General features: G+C 46.3%; 2 protein-coding genes across 3 annotated transcripts in view; both read right to left on the bottom strand.

Moving 5' to 3' along the window:
• Positions 1-14,034, bottom strand: part of crtc3 (CREB regulated transcription coactivator 3) — a 59,994-nt gene extending 45,960 nt beyond the window's left edge. Inside the window, exons 1-2 of one of the 2 annotated variants that reach the window (XM_040002819.1) lie at positions 14,022-14,034; positions 3,104-3,111 (exon numbers count right to left, since the gene is read on the bottom strand). The gene's annotated coding sequence lies outside the window, so the exon portion shown is untranslated. The remainder of the gene's footprint in view (positions 1-3,103; positions 3,112-14,021) is intronic. The other variant, XM_040002818.1, reaches the window with a different exon arrangement.
• Positions 74-18,672, bottom strand: part of iqgap1 (IQ motif containing GTPase activating protein 1) — a 42,812-nt gene continuing 24,213 nt past the window's right edge. The window contains exons 7-37 of the mRNA XM_040002815.1: positions 18,495-18,608; positions 17,817-17,995; positions 17,429-17,516; positions 17,188-17,345; positions 17,023-17,107; positions 16,788-16,951; positions 15,826-15,986; positions 15,596-15,720; positions 14,587-14,750; positions 11,577-11,667; positions 11,337-11,504; positions 10,540-10,682; positions 10,286-10,456; positions 10,106-10,189; positions 9,954-10,025; positions 9,592-9,661; positions 9,150-9,514; positions 8,745-8,908; positions 8,438-8,662; positions 8,144-8,284; positions 7,968-8,052; positions 6,611-6,843; positions 6,366-6,498; positions 6,116-6,218; positions 3,992-4,127; positions 3,811-3,898; positions 3,230-3,439; positions 2,985-3,151; positions 1,885-2,007; positions 1,665-1,773; positions 74-1,571 (exon numbers count right to left, since the gene is read on the bottom strand). Of these exons, the coding sequence (XP_039858749.1) occupies positions 1,458-1,571; positions 1,665-1,773; positions 1,885-2,007; positions 2,985-3,151; positions 3,230-3,439; positions 3,811-3,898; positions 3,992-4,127; positions 6,116-6,218; positions 6,366-6,498; positions 6,611-6,843; positions 7,968-8,052; positions 8,144-8,284; positions 8,438-8,662; positions 8,745-8,908; positions 9,150-9,514; positions 9,592-9,661; positions 9,954-10,025; positions 10,106-10,189; positions 10,286-10,456; positions 10,540-10,682; positions 11,337-11,504; positions 11,577-11,667; positions 14,587-14,750; positions 15,596-15,720; positions 15,826-15,986; positions 16,788-16,951; positions 17,023-17,107; positions 17,188-17,345; positions 17,429-17,516; positions 17,817-17,995; positions 18,495-18,608 (4,433 nt within the window). The 3' untranslated portion in view covers positions 74-1,457. The remainder of the gene's footprint in view (positions 1,572-1,664; positions 1,774-1,884; positions 2,008-2,984; positions 3,152-3,229; positions 3,440-3,810; positions 3,899-3,991; positions 4,128-6,115; positions 6,219-6,365; positions 6,499-6,610; positions 6,844-7,967; positions 8,053-8,143; positions 8,285-8,437; positions 8,663-8,744; positions 8,909-9,149; positions 9,515-9,591; positions 9,662-9,953; positions 10,026-10,105; positions 10,190-10,285; positions 10,457-10,539; positions 10,683-11,336; positions 11,505-11,576; positions 11,668-14,586; positions 14,751-15,595; positions 15,721-15,825; positions 15,987-16,787; positions 16,952-17,022; positions 17,108-17,187; positions 17,346-17,428; positions 17,517-17,816; positions 17,996-18,494; positions 18,609-18,672) is intronic.

The raw sequence follows: 18,672 nt of genomic DNA, 5'->3' as shown, positions 1-18,672 counted from the left end.
TAAAATGGAAATGCTCATTTGGGAAAACGCCTTCTCTTCCTGCACAAAAACTGTAAGATTAGGAAAAAGGCAGTGCATTGGTAGAGCTTTATTCTGAAACTGGAACAAGCACATTTCATCAAATGAAGAACAAATAATGAAGCGAGCACAAGGTGGCCACCTCCGATCAAAGTGAGTCTGCGTGAGAAGCAAAATCGATTTCACCAAGTCTGCACAGATTTTCAGCCTGGCTGAAACAATCGCTTCAAGGACCACTCAAACGCCACGACGTGACAGCGCAGAGTGACATCTAGTGGGCCCACAAGGTGCTGTAACACTGCACGCACACTGGAGCTCGTTGGGTGATGGTGCAACCATCAGCTCCAGCAGACTGAAAACATATAAAATATAAATAATGGCGACCAGGTATTTTCAACGCTAGAAGCATTCTCAGTATTTAACATCTGCTCAGCTTACAAGTCCAAATCCCATCTTGTTTTACAATTCATCAGGCATCATGTTGCGCTTACCCATTTTATAACGTAACAAATCGTTCTACAAGATAAAAAGAAAAATAATGATTTCCAGTAAGTTATCTGAGAAAGCCAGCAAAGCGGCACGTCTGCCCAGTTTCGTGTGATTCCACGTTTCGCTTGCTTCTCTTGCGGGAGCCAGAAGCACAAATGCACGGCAGGTCAGTTCTGAGAAGCAGCAGGGCTGCAGTCACGGCCAGCTCAGTCCACTCAAAACCACTGACCCGTCTGTAGACAGGAAAGGCCTCAGAGCCAGATCAGCACCAGTGCAGCCTGGACTTCAGAGGTAACATCACACTCCTGCAGCTCAGTGTTAGAATTGGACATTTTGGTGACTGATGTCACAGTAAAGCCAGGAGAAGATGATCAGAGAGAGAGACGGCTGCAGCGCTTTCACCATAAACACACGATCAAAGATAAGGAGCCCATCGTTTTCTTTTCTCTCAGTTTTTCCTGGACAAAGTGCCGTGTACTACAACCCTGCTGAAAAGTGCGCATGCACATCGATGATGTTCATCGGGCTTTTCTCAGTCAGGTGAGCGGATGAACTAACAGCTGAAAAAGACGTAAAACTCTCTTTACATAAAAAAAATACACTTTTTTCTTTTTAGATCTAAGCCCATGCACAACATATTCAGAGTATTTAGAGCAAAAACAGAAATTACAAATCTTAAACCTCTGACCGAGCCTCAATGAGAGATACTAGGAAAGACTAGGAAAAAACTTGGGTAATGGAGGTTTTGCATTAAGAATAAAGGATACTACATATCCATGTAATAAAACATAATGCATAAACTTGTATAGGCACAGTGGAGACGTGCTGGAGGAAATGTGTAGGTGAGACAGCATGGTTCTGGTCAGGGCTTTAAAGCAACCCTCAGAGGGGGGGGTTGTGGTTTCAGTGTCTCTAGCCCTTTTTTCTCCTCTCTTTTTTTTTTCTTTCTTCTATTTCCCATAAAATTTCTTGTTGAGCAGGAAAATGAGCAGGTTGACGTTAATGGTGGCCCGGTCGAAGAGCTTCATCACTGCCACGCCTTCATACTGCAGCTGGAGCAGATCCTGTGAAACAAAAACCCAAAGAGCTCAAACACAATACGTCGCTGGTCAAGCTACTGTGAGAAGAGCCAACGAAGCTGAGAAAGGCAACGCTACCTGATATTCTAACTGTAACGTCTCCAAGTGGACGCCCATGAACTTGGCCTTCACGTCAAACACTCCGACCGTCTCCGATGGGGAAATCTCAAAAATGGCATTCTTGAACCTGCGATGAGAAAAGAGCAGAAGACGGCTGTTTAAAGCAGAGGAACGGCAGACTTCTAACCTTGGGCTGTTCATGAAGCTAACTGTATACGTGATCAGCTGCACAACTCACTGGTTGGGCTGCAGGTCCTCTATGGAGATCAGCACGCCCTTTTCGTGCAGGCGGGCGGCTGTGTATTTCTGAGAAACCTGTTTGCTCTTCTTAGCCTTGTTGTCGCCTGGTTTCTTTGACAACCTGAGAAGAAAGACACACAAGTGTACAATAAAAGCAGCTCTCAGCACAGACTTCAAGGCTCACTATTGTATTCTAGGCTGTGACATGCAGACTTTAAAAACACTGAAGCCAATGCTGCACGGTCACCATGCAGCAGACGACGCATCGCAAGTCGCCAACGTGCATTTAAATGGAGGAAAAGAACAAAGATTTATGCTGTATGTAACAACAGCAATTTCATCACATTCACAGAGTTCAAACAGCCAAAAGACGAACAAAAAGACAGCTTCGTGATTTAAATTTGACCGAGCAGCCCACGCCACTGCCTGTGTTTCTGTTATGGGCGGATAGATTTTAACCACGAGCCTCAAACATCAGCTTGTGCTAACGAACGCTCACACTGAGCTGAGGATGAGAACAAGCCTGAAGGTTGCCCATCTGGTCAAGTGCATGTTCAGTTTCTGTTTCTTTGTCCCCCCCAGGTCTGCCGAGGGAAGACATGTGGCACAATCAAGAGGTCTTTCTGCCACACCAACAGTGAGAGAAGATGCCGGGCAGGCCAAGAACATCTTTAATCCCCCAGGAAAAGATTATGAAGCTCAACCTGCCTCGAACCTTCAGAGGCAACGATGGTCCATTAAAAAAATCTGGCAGCTATAAAACACTCAGTGATTAGAGATTAAAACCCAAAAACAAGGAGTCCAAGGACCAGTGTGAGAGACTGGCTCCTATTTTTGGTTTTGACACAAATCAGACGTGAGCTGTAAGCTCGTCTGCGGAGGGAAAGGATACAGGATGTGACATTTTCAGGTCACGTCTGAAGCCCATTTACGCTGGACGTTTGAGTGCAGTATGTTTCAGATGTGGTACTGAGGTTTGCACTGACAAACGCACAACTTTACCAACATGTAGGTGACAAACTTGAGCTTCGCCGTATCCCCAGCAGCAGTGCAGCTCATGACAGCAGTAACAACCAGCAGACAGTGGAGGTCACTCACTTGCCCTTGCTGGCCAGGTTGTCCATGCAGGTCTTGATGTACTGATTGTAGGAGTCGATCTGCACGTTGTAAAAGTTGCTCTTTGAATTCAGGGCGGCGTTGGTCTGCTGAAGCTTCACCAGCTCGGCTTTCCTCCGCTGCCGATACCGTCTCTGATTCCTGATGTCCTGCAGACATTGAAACGACAACCCGTGAGGCAGCCTCTCTCTTATTTGTCCATTGAAGGGACGAGCGGTTTATTTTACCTTGGCGATGTCATTGATGAGGTCCTGATAGCGGTTCTCCGGGTGGACCTTCCCCAGCTCTGCCAGCCTCTGCAGGTTACTCTTGATCTTGTCCTTCTTGCCCTGCAGCGTCAGGCTGTCGTCCACCACCGGTTTGACCTGCTTCATCTTCTCAGGCGTGTTGGCATCTCTGATTGCTCTCCTCTGCATGGCCCGCTGGTACTCTGCCTCCTGCACATTATGTTCAGAGTCTTTAAAACTGTCATTAACAGAAGTGGCAGCAGTAATACTGTTACACTAGTTGTAGTGAGTTTTTAATTTCCCATAAACTTCACTCCTTTTGATTGAAAGAGGATGTTACCAAATATGTGGCTATTGCAGTTTTGTGTTAGTAATTCACCAACTACAGGACAAAGAGTCATGTGTAAAAGTCAGTTCCTGTTTTGGGTCGTAAGGCAGCTCAGTAGTTTTCCGCTCAGATACAACATGCTGAGTAGACATGTCTCAGGACCATCTGCTGAGATGTTGACTTGGTTACAGTCATCACCCATCCAGATTACTGAGACCTGGTGCAGAAACACACAACGTCATGCACTCCCCACCTGCTCTGGGCTGGCTGTTGAGTCCAGGATCTCGGTCAGAGTCTCCCCAGGCTGGAACCGGATCACATCCACAATGAGCCTCTTGGTGCTGGAGAGAGAAACACAAAGACGGAGATGTGAGAAGTCAAAGAGATCCGACAAACAGCAAGCTGCTGACTTGGACTCTGCGGTCTGAACTCACTTTAGCAGGAGCGTCTTTGCGTCCATCTCAGCGTTGGCCTCACCGGGGACATCGAATTTATTTGTGAGAGTGAGCGACACTTCGGTCTTGCCCATCAGCTCTTTGTTGGGGTCGTCAGCGGGGAGAGGATTTTCACCTGAGTGCAATAGAAAACAAGGTATCGTAAACTACTGACGAGTTCCTGACCCGTGACCTGCAGAGTGGAGGCAGGGTTTAGACAGCCACCGTTTCAGACAGACCTGTTGTTTTCACACAAACGTTCCCTGCCGGCATATTTTAGGCCAGAGGAAGTCCAAAAACCAGGATATGAAAACCAAAGAGCCGCGTTGGAGGAAAATGTTCTGTGGTTACGTTTTAAGGTGCAGCCACGCTCAGCAGCACATTTGAAGTCATTTAGGGATCGATTCCACTCTACCAACATTTAAGGTCCTGTAAACTGAAACATTTAGTTGGCCTTGAAAGCTTGACCCAGACAGACGCTTCCTCTTAGTCACAAATATGTTTCACAGGGTTTTGCAACCCAGGGGTTTCTTATAGATTTGAAATGATTTGGAAGTTTTCAGCCGTTTCTTGGATGTTTTATATTTCTACAAATGTCTTTAAATTTCTTTCCATGAAGCACTCTCTAAACCTAAGTGCTACAACCTTATAGCTAACCTCACATACTCGTTCTTGTGATTGCACCCTCCCTGTGATCGTCCTTTGAAGATCAATCAGCCTGTCTGCTTTGCCACCCAGAGTGTGAATGCACACCTCACACTAACACACTATAGCTAGTTAATGTGAGCATATGCAATTCATGTTAAATAATAAAAACATACCATAGGTGTACCTATTGTACAGAGGCATGTGGTGTGTTTGGCATCAAGCTTACAGCCCACGATAAGAATGAGCAAACATTAATGAACCTTAGTCTGTAAAAACAAGTTTTTTTGTTGTTCTTTTAAATATTTGCTATTCACCAGTTATATACATTATATTATATTATATTATATTATATTATATATACACATTAGGGGTGCAACGATACACAAAATTCACGGTTCGGTTTGATACTTTGGTGTCACGGTTCGATATTTTTTTCGATACAAAAAAAAAATGTTCATGCCTTTTTCATTTGTCATTTATTAAAATTATAAATATATATTTTAACTCAAACGTACAGTTTTTAAATTTAATGTTGCTGAAACATGTTGCTGATAAAATAATAAATCTATCTGATCGAGAAATCACTCATCTTTGGAAAAGAGAGTTTATTACAGAGAAATGGCTCTTTCCAAAATAAAAGCTATACTATCCGCTTCTTCTGGGCTATATTCTCAGCAGCATATGAAACATATCAGGTCCCCATAAGGAGAATCATGTGCTAACGGCTGTCTAAATGACTCGGGTAAAGTTTGTAGCATGCATGCTTGTTGTTTTTGTCTGCTTCCACTTGTCTTTGCACTAGGATGATGTCGGCGTAAATGTGCAGTCATATTCGTTGTGTTCCCACTAGTGCTGTCAGCGTAAATCTCGTTGAAATGACGTTAACGCCACAACACGGCAAATCTCAGTTAACGAGTTACCGCGGATCGCCCCGTGCATAACACGTTAACGAGCAAACTGCGCTAACGCAGTAGTTCCCACCCATGTAATTGAGCATTGCGTGGCACATCCGACATACTGTTTTACTTTTGTCTATGACGCGCTTACCTTCAGGGTCATACTTCACATGAAAACCAAAATAGTTCCAAACGCCAGATCTGAATGAGGGTGGGGGAGGTTCAATTTGCCATGTTGCAACGAGCTTAACTTCTGTCTCGCTAGCTTGCGCTGCGCTCAGTGGATCTGCACTCGACAGTGCAGCCTAGGCGGAGTAGTCGAATGCAGATCCACTGAGCGCTCAACACAGACAGCATCGTCAGAAGAAAAGTTGATCAAATAAATTAAAAATGTTGTATTGTTCGATACATATGCGTACCGAACCGAAAGCACTGTATCGAACGGTTCAATATCGATACGAGTATCGTTGCACCCCTAATATACATATATAGCAGTTTGCCACTTCCAGTGGTTTTGTTCATTTTGTTTTGTCTTATTACTGTTAATTCCTAAATATTACAAAAAAGCGACAAAGCTCACCAATGAGGGACTCCACAGTGGGAACCTCGCCTAGGTCCTCAAGCAGCTCATGGATGGGGTCATTGTGCTCTGGGGCGATGGCATCCTGATGGTCCAGCAGCAGCTAAGGATACAAGTTCAAGTACAAGTACCCGATCAGTGTTCGTACTGTACAGGCAAAACTTTTCAAGACCACCTTAAAGCGAGCGCTTTGGCACCTCAGTCTCAGTCAGTGAGAGATAAATGGATGAATGAGGTGAGTCAAACTCACTGTGTGAGTGTTAATAATCTCTCCGATGGAGATGTAGATGACAGGTTTGGTGACTGTGACCAAGTCTGAGTACTGATCCACGTTGAACTTGTCTTCGAGCGATGGGACGTCGCACGCTGCCAGAAAGAAGCGCCTATGACAGAAGACAGGAGGAGAATGTCACGGGGAACAGAAACGGTAACAAAGTAACAGTTTTGGTTGTTATTTAGCTGTTCTACGTGCACATATTCATAATCGTATCAGACCTGAACTTCTGGTAGGAGGTGCTAAGGTATTCGTTGATGGGATTGAGGTGGGCGTTATCTCCCAGGAACATCTTGTTGGACGCAGCGTGCTGCAGCATCTTGGCCACAGAGCCCAGGTTCCGTCGCTGCTCGGTGGTCAGCTGACCACCAGCAGACATCTCGATGATGTCAAAGGCATCGGGAGCCACGATGGCCGGGTTCATGTAGCGGTAATACAAAAGGTTGCCCACAATCTGAAAGTTTCAAAGTAAACTTAATGATCACCACCAGAAAAATCAGCAGCATTTCAAAGCTTTGTCTCTATTATGAAGAAAACTATTAGACAAAGAAAGTTTGGGATCTAAAACCTCAGACTGGAAAACACTAACTGAGCAACAACAGGTATCAACAGGTATGACTTCATCGGATTTAATGTTAATTATATAGAAAGGAGGCCTTAACCCAAGACTGTATATGCTGTTATGGTTTGAACCCCTCTACTTTAGGATCATTAGTCATGAGGGTAATGAACAGACTCCCAGGATAAGTGCTAGTGTGTCATGCAGAAGAGCGCTTAAAAGTGTAAGGAACAAGTGGAGCAGTAAGAGAAGGAGAGCCAGAAGAGTGGCATGGCTCACCTTTGTGTCATCAGTCGGCCGTAACATGGAAAGGAAGGATGGAGCTGGTTGGTGAGGCGGGGAGAGAAGAGCAACAGCAGAGTACGGAGGGAAAAAAAGGAAAGAGTGTGAAACAAACAGTGAAAGTAGAGCGAAGCAAATGATTGATGAAGAAGGCTGGAGAAGAGAGGCTTATGAAAGATCCAGGTCAAAGGTCAGAGTGTGAAAGAGTGAGCTGTATGCAGAGTGCTTTCTGTGTCGCATGGTTGAACATGTAATGCTCTTAGGGCCACACATCTCTTTGTCAGTAGCACTGTCAGTTTTACACAGGCACAGTCGGCACAGGCACAGACGGCACAGGCACAGACAGCACAGACGGCAAAGGCACAGACGGCACAGGCACAGTCAGCACAGACGGCAAAGGCACAGACGGCACAGGCACAGACGGCACAGACGGCAAAGGCAGAGACGGCACAGGCACAGTCAGACGGCACAGGCACAGACGACACAGGCACAGACGACACAGGCACAGACGACACAGGCACAGACATGCCGATGTTCTTGAACACGACTAAAGTAGTCTGCATGATTCACACTTCAAAATAACACCTGCTGGGTGTTAGCATAGTGCTAACATGCTTCGTCCTGTCTGAAACACAACATTTAAGCTGCTCCTCCCACCGTGTGAGATAACCTTCTCCTGATTGGCTGCCCCTCATGGATAAACAAGAGCATTAAGCTTGCAAATGACTGATGCAAACCTTGAGCAGCTCATCCTCCGTAGCATCTGGGAACTTCTCATGCAGAGTGTCCTTCAGCACTTTGGAGATGAACCGCATCCCGTATCTGAAATAAAACACACAGATGCTGTGACACAAGCCAGAGGTGGGCACTGAAAAAAAATGCGATCCAAACAGCGATGTTGGGAGCAACGTACGGAATCTTTTCCACAGAGACGATTATGGCAGACAGGAATTTGTCAGTGATTGTCTTCATGTTCTTGATGGAGGCTTCCAGTCTGGTCCTCACCTCCTCGTGGCTCATGGCCTGCTCCGGAGTGACGTCATAAGGCAGCTTACTGTAAACAACAGTATGAGGGAGGATACATAGAATAAGGTTAATGTACCTATATGTGCAAGGTAGTGTTCTTTAAAATCTTGTTATTGTGCCGCTCCAGGTGGTGTCTCTGAGTTTTCGGAGAACAAGATGCTGGAGGACACCTCCACCTCACCTGGCCTCTCCAGTCTGAGACTCCATCTGGTTCACCCAGCCCTTGTAGATGTCCACTGGGTCGGTCTTGATGTTTAGCGTTTTGTCATCCATGATCTCCTTGACAACTGGCGCCAGGATCTGCCGCAGTGCATTCTGCCCCCGTGCACCTCTGTGGAAGCTCACTACCATCTTGATTACGGTAGGATTTCCAGTGACGATCTCCTTCATCTGGTCCACTTTTGACCTGCACACAGTTGTTGATGACAAGTCTTTTATTGAATTTAAGACATTTCTTTGTGAATTAGAAAGGTCATCGGGCTTCTCACTTGATCTCCTCCTGCAGGGCGGTCTTGAAGAGCTTGAGTAGCAGGTACTCCTCTCTCTGGTTTGATGCATAGTTATACAGAGTGAAGATTACAGAGTCCATGAACTTGGTGGATTTATTTTGTGGCATCTGGAAGATCAGCTTGGCGAGATACGTGGGGTTGGTCTGAAAGGACGCAGAAAATTTAACAACCTTACAGTATGTATCCACGGTAACACGCTGTGAGGATACTGTGATGCTCAGTGCTTTGTATCTTTACAGGAAAAATGTCAGATCTGTTTACATTACTCTCATTCATCTAAAGAAGCGACTCTGAGAAGTCAAACTGGTGGAAACTTCTCCTCCCTCTGTGCATCAGTGTCCTGTAGCAAAGACATCAAAGTGCAGCAATGTCCTGGGTTCTTACCTGTAACAGGTAGAAGAGGTACTGGTAGGCTTCCAGTTTAAGCCGCTTTTCCTTGCTTAGAGCCTTCAGGCCTCCCTTCTGCTTGGTCATCATCATCATGTCCGACAGCTGGCCCTTGTTCTTCTTGGTCAGCTTTTTACTGTGGGACACCACCTCCTGCAACGTGATCTTGTTCTTCACCAGCAGGCCGATCTTGATGTCCATCAGGTTCAGGTCGTTCTCCAGCTGCTGGTTGGAACGGATGTTGGTGACCACCTCCTCACGGAGCCGCATCAGTTCCAACTCCTCCTGGAAGTCCTGGTCGCTGTGGTCCAGCAGGTGGACGAACTTCCTCACCACCCCCATCGGAGGATTGTCAGCGCTGACTGGAGACAAATAAGGAACATGTCAGGTGACCCCCTAAATCGTGAAAAGTTGGTTTGACAGCCCAGGTCCTGCTTACTCAAAGTCTTGTAGTCGTCCCTGGCCTTGTTGGCTCTGATGAAAGCCTGAATCTTCACCACATCATTGATCTGTAAGTGACAACCGCAATCGCTCGCTTGATCAAAGGTGCTCATTACAAACAGCTCCAAACCCGCAGAGGGTCACATGTGTCAAAGTGCTAAATGAGCCACCGCCTGGAACGCCACAGGAGCCAGAGGAAATGTCAGAGGAGATTTATATCCCAGTAAAAAAGCTTTCATTAAATAACAAGTAATTTGTTTACGTCAATGTAAATTGTGGCAGAGGATGAACAATGACTTCTCTCGAACGTCCCACGGCAGCTCATTTGAAACGACAGAGGCTGAAACAAATAATACTAACGTGATCTTCAAAGTACTTCAGACGATCCTTATACTTCTTACGAGCTTGATGCATCCGAACCATGGACTGGATCTGAGAGAGATAAAAGGAATGTGTTAGTTTCACACGTATTTAATCACACGCAGCTGAATGGAGCCGCACACTAAGCTTACCTTGACGGCCTCAGCAGTGTGGTCTTTCAGGTACTCCTTACGGTCTTTGAACGCCTTCCTCTGTTTGCAGCCTTTCCAGTGAGCCTGAGAACGAGTGAGACCAAAAATGATGACTTCTTCCATCAGGCTCATCTTTCCATCTACACACAAACGTGATGGCAGTAAACATGGCTATATCACCTGTATACAGGTAACAGCAGGGTCTTGGGATTTCAGGAACTCCATCCTCTCCTTTTGGCCTTTTCGGACCAGATAGCCACGGCAGCGGGCTTGTAACTTGGTTATTAGAGTTTCATTGGCCAGCCACAGCTGCTCTCGATTGTAGGCCGTGGTTACCCCAGAGACCACGCCCTGACAGGCAGAAGAAAATAAAGAGTTAAAAGGTGTGTTAAACAGCCTGGAACCCGCAGAGCTTCCCTGGGAGAGACGCCGACCTGGATGTCCTCCTTGTTGAGCTGAGTGTTGTTCTGAATGAAGTTCTCTGGCTCCACCCAGGTGCCCTCCTTGGTTTGCAGGTTGTAGTAGTAGTTGTGTCCTCCCTTGACCCAGTGTTTCACCCACTCACTGCCATTATCACCTAGACACAGGATGGACGGAAGCAAGATGAAAGCAAGTTTCCTCTCGTAGTTGTGCTGTGAAGTGTAGTAATGTGCTAGCACTTTATTTATTAGCCCTAACACATTTCTTATGGCAGCCTGAGCCTTCAACTGTATGCATTTTACATGAAGGCCAACAGGTTTGTGTTTTTTGCGAGCATAAAGCAGACACTAAAGTCACTTCTTTTGGTTTTTGTGTTTCCTTGCAAAAATTCAATTGCCTGACTGGAACAAACCATTTCTACATTGTTCTGACACAGACAGAAAGAGTCGTGACTTCATGAAAAGCCACACGAAATGCTCGTGCAGAAAGCTGCAGGTCCTCTAACAGTCACTTGAGCCCGAAGTCGATGTTCCCCTTTTAATAGATATTTAATAGATATTAAGGGCACTGATAAAGTAATACCCACCTCCCCATCAGTAATTCTATCACTATATTTGTGTCTTAGAAATAATCAGCAGGTAAGTCTGTGCACCTGTGCAGCTGATGACTTTGTACTCCACCCTCCTAACGCTAAGACCTCACTATGCACAACGCGGTGTCTCCATCGTTTATATACAGTCTGTGTTACTTATTTCAAGTGTTGCGAGTTTCATCAAAACGCCACATCACTAATCCGTCTCAGGGTCCTCACCTTCTTTCTTTTTCTCCTGTTTGATCTTGGCCAGGTCGTCCTGATAGGTCTGCGCACACTCGGACGTGACGCCATACAGTCCTGCTCCAGGACCACGCAGAGCGGCCAACGTCTGAGCTGCATCTCCGCTGTCCACCGCCTCGTTAACAGCCTGGATGGCCTGGGAGACTGCAGATAGATAGGCTTTAGTTCTCTCTAGACTACTGAAGACAAGTGTGGCATAAATGTACGTATTCTTACACTGCAAAGCCTCTTTTGTGTCCTGGTTGGCTTTCAGAATGGCATCCTGGATCTCATCCAGCCACAGCACAGCAGAAGGATCCTGTGTCTCCTGGATGAACACATGAAAATATGTTTTGAGACAAACACAGCAAATCCAATCATAAACACGCCACTTTGAGCTCCCGTCACCTCTCTCTGAGCTGCTCACAACATAAGGATGAAGAGTGCTAACAGCAGGAAGTGCATGCTTGGATCTGAGATGATGACCATATTAGGGACATCCCCGATCTATGACATGACAAAAAGCCAAGAATACAAAAAAAGCCTGAGCTTTTGGCTCACAGGGATTTATTCTACATATGCTGACCTGATTATATGAAATATTCTAATCCAGCATACATGACAAAAAATAAAGTACACTACGGCCCCATTGTAGGTTTTGCTCAACCAGAAAAGAATTGCCTTCATATATCAGCATGTTGAGAGTTAAATGAGACACAAAAATGGTTAAATATTGCATTTAAAAGATACATTTTCAGAAAAACAGATTATTTTCACAACAGCTGAACAGCAGATTTTGTAGAGATGCTTTGTTAATCCCAGAAAGCCGCTGTCATTTATCTGTGATATTTTTATCTTATGTAACTCCTGCCGTGCATATTTTTACTTTATGGAACATTTGCATAGTGCAATCATTCACAGCTGTAGCCCAGCATGCCATTTGTTCACCATACAAACCACTCCAAGACCTCGACTTCTACAATGTTATGAGATGCAGTGGCAAACGGCAGCATCCAGATGGCGCTCTCTGCCTCTGTATAAAGAGTGCAGGAGCTGGCTGCTGCTTGTTCCCGCTGCTTTTCAGAGCCTGGTGAGAGCAGGCAGCTCATTTGGCAACAACACCCCCACCTCCTTGGTGCGCCCCGCCTCTTCACATTTAGTGCCACGCATTAACAGGAGGTGTGAAAGAAGAGGGCGGATAAAATCTGGTCCCGCATCTTGTGCAGCACGCACATGTGTGGAGTCGAACCAGCCCCGTCGTTATAGTAAATAAAGTCGTAGCTGGGATGGTGCCGATGACTGTTTGTGTGTTTGCATTTTGGCGCTGTAACTGGTGATTGCAGGCGATGAGTCACTGCAGTTAGCAGGAGGCGCTAGACAGGGTGTGGTGGCAGAGTGGGCAGCGGGTGGAGGAGGAGGACTTGGGTGAAAGCTTTATGAAGTTCGTCACACAATACAAGCCCACTGTGGAAAGGGAGGAAGTGAAAGCTGGGTGGTGGTGGGGGGGAGGTCATAATTCATCCATCTAGACTTTTCTTCTATACTTAGAAAACATGAATCTCTCTCGTGAGAAACACACACATGCAGAACAGTCTGCACACTGTAAACACTGCAGCTACAATCACATGAAGAGGATGAGGAGAGAATATTTAGCTTGTTAGTCAGTGGAGTCTGGGCAGGACTTCCTGCTGTTTATCTAGGCACAGCCCTCTGCCCACAACAGACACCAGCTTCTGCCCAAATATCTTCTCACTAACTGTTCTGCAGAGTTAAAGGAGCGACACTAAGAAGCTAGTCGCAAACTCAACATCCAGCAAAAAACAAAGCAAGCCCTGACCTCACGTTACTTGGAAACAGCCACCTTACATTCCCGCTATTTCCTGCCCCTTGGAGACATCAGCGGCGGGGAAATACCTCATTGACTTCGACCCTTTGAAACCCAACAGGAAGCTTTAACCGCTTCCTGTCTTCAGCTCGTTACTTCAATCAGCCGCACTCGCCCGCTGACACGACGAGCACGGTCAGAGTGCCCGCGGGTCTGTAATGCAGCGGTCAACTTTCTGCCCTTTTATGGAAGCAAACGACTGAGACTGGCTTGTTATTTCCTATGCCTGTGAAATCAGCAGGAAAATAGCTGGCTGCTTTTCCCATCCAGGTTTTTTTCCTCCCCAGCTTCTCTTTTTCTGGTGACTGTACTCAAAGTGAGTTCCCATATGATGTTTTTACAGATTTTAGATGAACCTGATGATGTTGACTTTGAAAACAATGTGGGCAGTGACTTGATAAGAACATTTCCCTTATCAGCGTTTATGCTGGAGCAAAAACAGACTACTTTCTAAAAGCAATGCACATAGTCCACGCTCGAGAAATCTGGAGGGGACCTTTGGTCAGCGCGGACTTCCTTTGTGCACGGCAGTAAAGCTCTAACCAGCTCCTGCAGCTGAGCTTCAGCTTCAACAGGAAAACAGCACAAGTGTTCTGTGACATCATATGCAAACTGACTGCCTCACCACAAGCGCGCACAAACACACAAGAACCTCCACAGACTCATCATCCATCCAGTAACGATAACACAGGCAAATGAGTCAAAGAGAGCACGGGTGCCTCTCCATCAATGATCAACCAAAGAGGAGCAACAGAAACGACGTGTCAGGCCTCAGGAAAGAGTGAGAGCAAGGAGACAAGCGCACACGTCCCACACAGACGTGTGACAGGAAGTAAGGGGGGATGGTACACATGACATCAGCGTCCACTCGAATCAAGCACCGCTCCGAGGACAGAGTCACATGAACGACACCTGGTGAGCTTCTTGTGCACCCCCCCCCCCACACACACACTAAATCATGCAATATTTGCAACAGCTGTGTTTTAGTGACACAGTACGATGTGTGAACGATCAAACACTCCTCGTATAGCCCAGGATCATTAGTCGACCCAAGAGTAGCAAGTCCATCCCATCTGAATAAGACTCAACATTGCACTAAGTTCATATAAACAAGTCAGTAAGTTGATTAAAGTCTTCTACATGCGTCGCATGTCACGTCAAAGAAAACCAAAACCAAGCTGTAACTGTCTAAGCTACAGTTAAAACTGTAGCCTGTTTGCATAATGTTCACAGGAATACACACAAAAAGCAAATAGAGGCTGAGTGACGCAGTAATTGCCATTCACAGCCCATGCTTAGCAGATGCAGCCGAACACGTTATTCAGTTTTGCGCAGCAGAAATCAGGAACATGAGGTCCTTACATGAGCCTTCTCCCTGCGGGCCTCCAGCAGTTTGTCATGGTAGTGCTGAGCAATCGACGGGTCCACGTCTGTGAGCTTGGCTGACGGGCTCTGCAGCATGGACAGCGTCTTCGTAGGATCTCCCTCATCCAGGGCTTCATTGATCAACCCAATGGCAGCAATTCCTACAAATGCAGAAGCAGACACACACAGAAAGTGTTGGGCTGTCTGTAAACGTGTGATTCTCATAGGACGACAACGGAAAAGCACCTTTTTGTTAAATACTGCCACATCTTGAATGACAATTCAAGATGTGGCAGTATTTAACAAAAAGGTGCACTATAACTGAACTAAAGCTAAGGAATATAACTAATAAAGGTGCTGAAATGTTCTTAAACTTGAACTATTTTTTTATAACTACGGGGAGGGAGCAGAAGTGATGACACGGGGTGAGAGACGCGAGCGCCAAGTTTCCAGCTCGCTCTACTTGACCTGGCTCTATATGTTGTATTGTTACCATGGATGGGAAATTGGAACAAAGCTTTTCATGTTTATGTAGCATTTATGTAGCTGCAGCATTTTAACCAGCGAGTTTATGGGGTGTGGCTGCGTTTGTTAGACTGCCATTTGAGGAAGTACAATAATTGGCAGTTCAGTGGAGCCATCCACGGTGATGTCGGTTTAAAGTGTGTAACTTTATATCAAAGTGTCAAACCGATGATCTAGCAGCGCCACGCGTTTATGTTTGCTGCACGAGCACGTCTGAGACCGTGGCACTAAATCACACTTTTAATTAGGAAGACTGTCATCAATGACAGAAACTCCTTAAAACAGAAGGATGTTCAGCATTTTTTGGATGGCATCAGGAACATCATCTCAAACTTTGCTGAAATATCGTGGTGGTTTGATCCTGGGAGGACACACGAGATCAGCAAACACACCGATCTACCAGGTGAGACACCTGTGAACAAGCGAGCAGCCACAAGTTTCTGACAAAGACGTGAATGGATGCGATCGTGTGGCCTCTTACGTTCATGCTCCTCCTGCACAGCCAGGTTGACCTGGTCGATGCAGGCCTGAATGTCGTTCCAGGTCAGATAGTCGGACCCTTCCTCTCTGGCTGCTGCTTTGAGACGCATCAGTTCATCCATGTATCTGAGGAGCACACGGGTAAAGAGTTTACACGTCTGCTTTTGTTCACGCAGAAACACTCAAGACTTGACAAAGGACGTGTTGATGACGCCGGGCGTAGGTGCTCACCTCTGAGCGTACTCATCCTCGACATTGCTGAGTCCAGTTACGGTGCTGGACAGTTGTTTCCAGAGAGCCCCTCGGTCTCCGACGTCCAGCGCCTCGTTCATTAGCACCACCGATGACAGCATCTCCACGGCAACGAGCAGCTCGGGGTGGGTAAGGTTACCCTGCGGGACAGAAACATAAAGCGCTTCATATGTAAAACTACCATTATTGCTACTAAAATAATCAACTACACTGTTTACTCGGTCATGAAGGAGGTCGTAAGATACACACCGCTTCCAGTCCAGTATATAATAAATATACACCAAGCAAGGCTCCATGCTCGGGTAGGAAATGGGAATTCAAACATGGAGCATGGAAAACAGGACCAAAGTATTCCATGTGGAAATAAATAAAATATTTCTTAGTTACAGAAACTGGTACGGTGAGTTTGATACGACAACACTGCACCTGCACATTTTATGCTTGCTAACCAGGCTTGCTAGCATTAGCTAATAGGTTAGTGGTTGACGCTCTCACACAATGAGGTCACGATTGGCGCCAAAGGAGACACGGCAACGGCAAGTTCACAACCCAATGGCTGCCATCACGGTGAGCACATGCTGTGCTACAAAAGACGGATTCTGATGTCTGTCGTGGAAAACACACGAAAAAACTTTTTGGGGGAAAAAAAAAGAAAAAAGTATATTCTCACATAGATGAGAACTTGGGTTAGGAGTACTTCCTACCTCAGTCTGTGCAGACTTTAGTGTCCTTTCTGTTTTGTGTACGTCTCAGTGAAAGCTAAAATAAACTGTGCTATCATCAGAGCAGGCTGGATTCCAATAGAGTGCCTGTTGTGATATAAACTGGAAGACTGTCAGCTGCTGCTGTAATTGGCATTAAAAGCCACACGAACACGTTTCTCTGCTGAGAACTGTGTCAGTGAGCGTTCACATTATTCACTGAGCTTTGGGTCCGGGTACCTCTTGGCTCTGCTGCTGCAGGCTGGCTAGCTCTCTCTGGTAGAGGTCTGCAGCGCTCGGGTAGACCTCAGGCAGCTGTGCGTCAGGGTTCATGAGCTCCTCCACCGTCTTTTCTGGCACACCTTCTCTGATTGCATTATTGATCCGTTCCACTGCTTTCAGCACTGCACAGAGACAGGAACCGAGTTACAAACGCATAGATAACTTTGTTATAACACAGGTGTTACAGTCGTACTCTTTAGGTAGCTCTCTGCTATCCCGTTGGCCACGTCCACGCCGCTCTGCAGCTCGTCCTTAGTCAGGGCTTCTCCTGGAGACGTCTAAGAAGGAGAAACCAGGTTAATGTGGAAAGAGGGACGCAGGCTTGCTACAGTGGTGGCTGTTAGACTGTTGACCCCACCTGCTCTTTGTTCTCTCGGTCACCCTGCAGCTGTTTCAGGTACCAGGCTTTGTTCTGGGGCTGCAGGTTCTGAATGCCCATGGCCTTCAGCGCCTCATACAACTTATCCTCATCTCCACTCAGCAAGGCCTGTTCAGCTTCACTCAAAGCATTGTTCACTGTTGGAGAGAGGTCGGCATTTCCACGAGTGCACCACAGAATCCAGTAAATACCACAGAGTGTGTGTGCTGATGTAGCTTACCGTTGACCTTATTGACATTGCCTTGGATTTCTGCCTGGGTAAGAAGCTCATCGTAGATGTCCCTCTCTGCCTCGGTGTTCTCCATTTGCTGTGAGAGCAGAGCAGCACGTTACACGTTTGCACTGCATGATACTAGAATAAGATGTTTGTGCGCTTAAAGGGATGTTTGGGCCATGCATTCAAAGTGCATCAGTATGGCAGTGCTTCGTTTTAGCCATTCTCAGCACATCGCAGACTAATGCCAACATTTTCTTCCATCTTCAGGCTGAACCTTCAATTATTTTCTAATCAAAAAGCAGACGCGACTGCTATGAGCTCCCTTCATCTTTAATTATAAAATAATGTGCCTCAGGCTGCTATGAAAGCAGTGGACGGTAAATCCAGTTACCCGCTTGCGTGAGTTGGCCACCTTCTTCCCTTTGGCCTGGTACAACGTGTCGTGGTACTGCTGAGCACAGCTGGGATCCAGTTTGACCAGCATGGCGTTGGGGTTTTGCATAGCGGCCAGCGTGCCCTCTGGTACGCCCTGGTCAATGGCCTCATTTATGGCAATCACAGCAGCGTGCACTGAGGAGGAGAAGCAGTCACACCGTTTACTTTGTTAGTTTTTGTGGAAAAACTTTGAAACGTGGGATTATAACATCGCTGCCTTACCAGGCTGTTAAAATTGTGTCCTTTGAGCCACAGCTGACTAAATGAAGTCACTTTTCAACTGGTGTTATATACGACACAGTAAAGACGTCACTCATCAACAGATCTTTATCGATCATGTCTCCATTTAAGAAATCATTTATTGGAAGAATTCACAAACGTGACGTGTTTGTTTCTGATTGTCTGTGGCTGTAGAGATGCCGTCTGACGCAGTGATGTCAGGTTGGCTTTGGACTGGACTGAAGTAAACAAAGGCAGGCCGACGGTTTCTTACTTAATCAACAATCAAACGTCCTAAATTCCTGAGTTGGAATAATCCTGAGACGGATGGGAAGAAATGCATCCGTTTCATTAAAGCATTTATTAGAAGCTCTGAGAGCCCGCCCCCTCCCGCGACACCCGAGCCCCTGCTTACATGCCGCTTCATCCACTGAGAGCTCATTGGCCAGGATCCCACCAATCTTGCTGAAGGCGGGCATCTGGATTCCATACTTTTCCAGCTCGCTCTTCATGTTGTTGATCTCCTCCTCTGGGAGAGAGAAGACAGAGCAGATGGAACAGATCCACAGATCGCAGCAGAGAGGGAAAAAGAG

Source organism: Simochromis diagramma, unplaced genomic scaffold (assembly GCF_900408965.1).
Source record: "Simochromis diagramma unplaced genomic scaffold, fSimDia1.1 OVJJ01000457.1, whole genome shotgun sequence".
Taxonomy (NCBI): domain Eukaryota; kingdom Metazoa; phylum Chordata; class Actinopteri; order Cichliformes; family Cichlidae; genus Simochromis; species Simochromis diagramma.
Note: the sequence above shows the minus strand (reverse complement) of the source record. Positions and strands in the feature narration are given on the sequence as shown.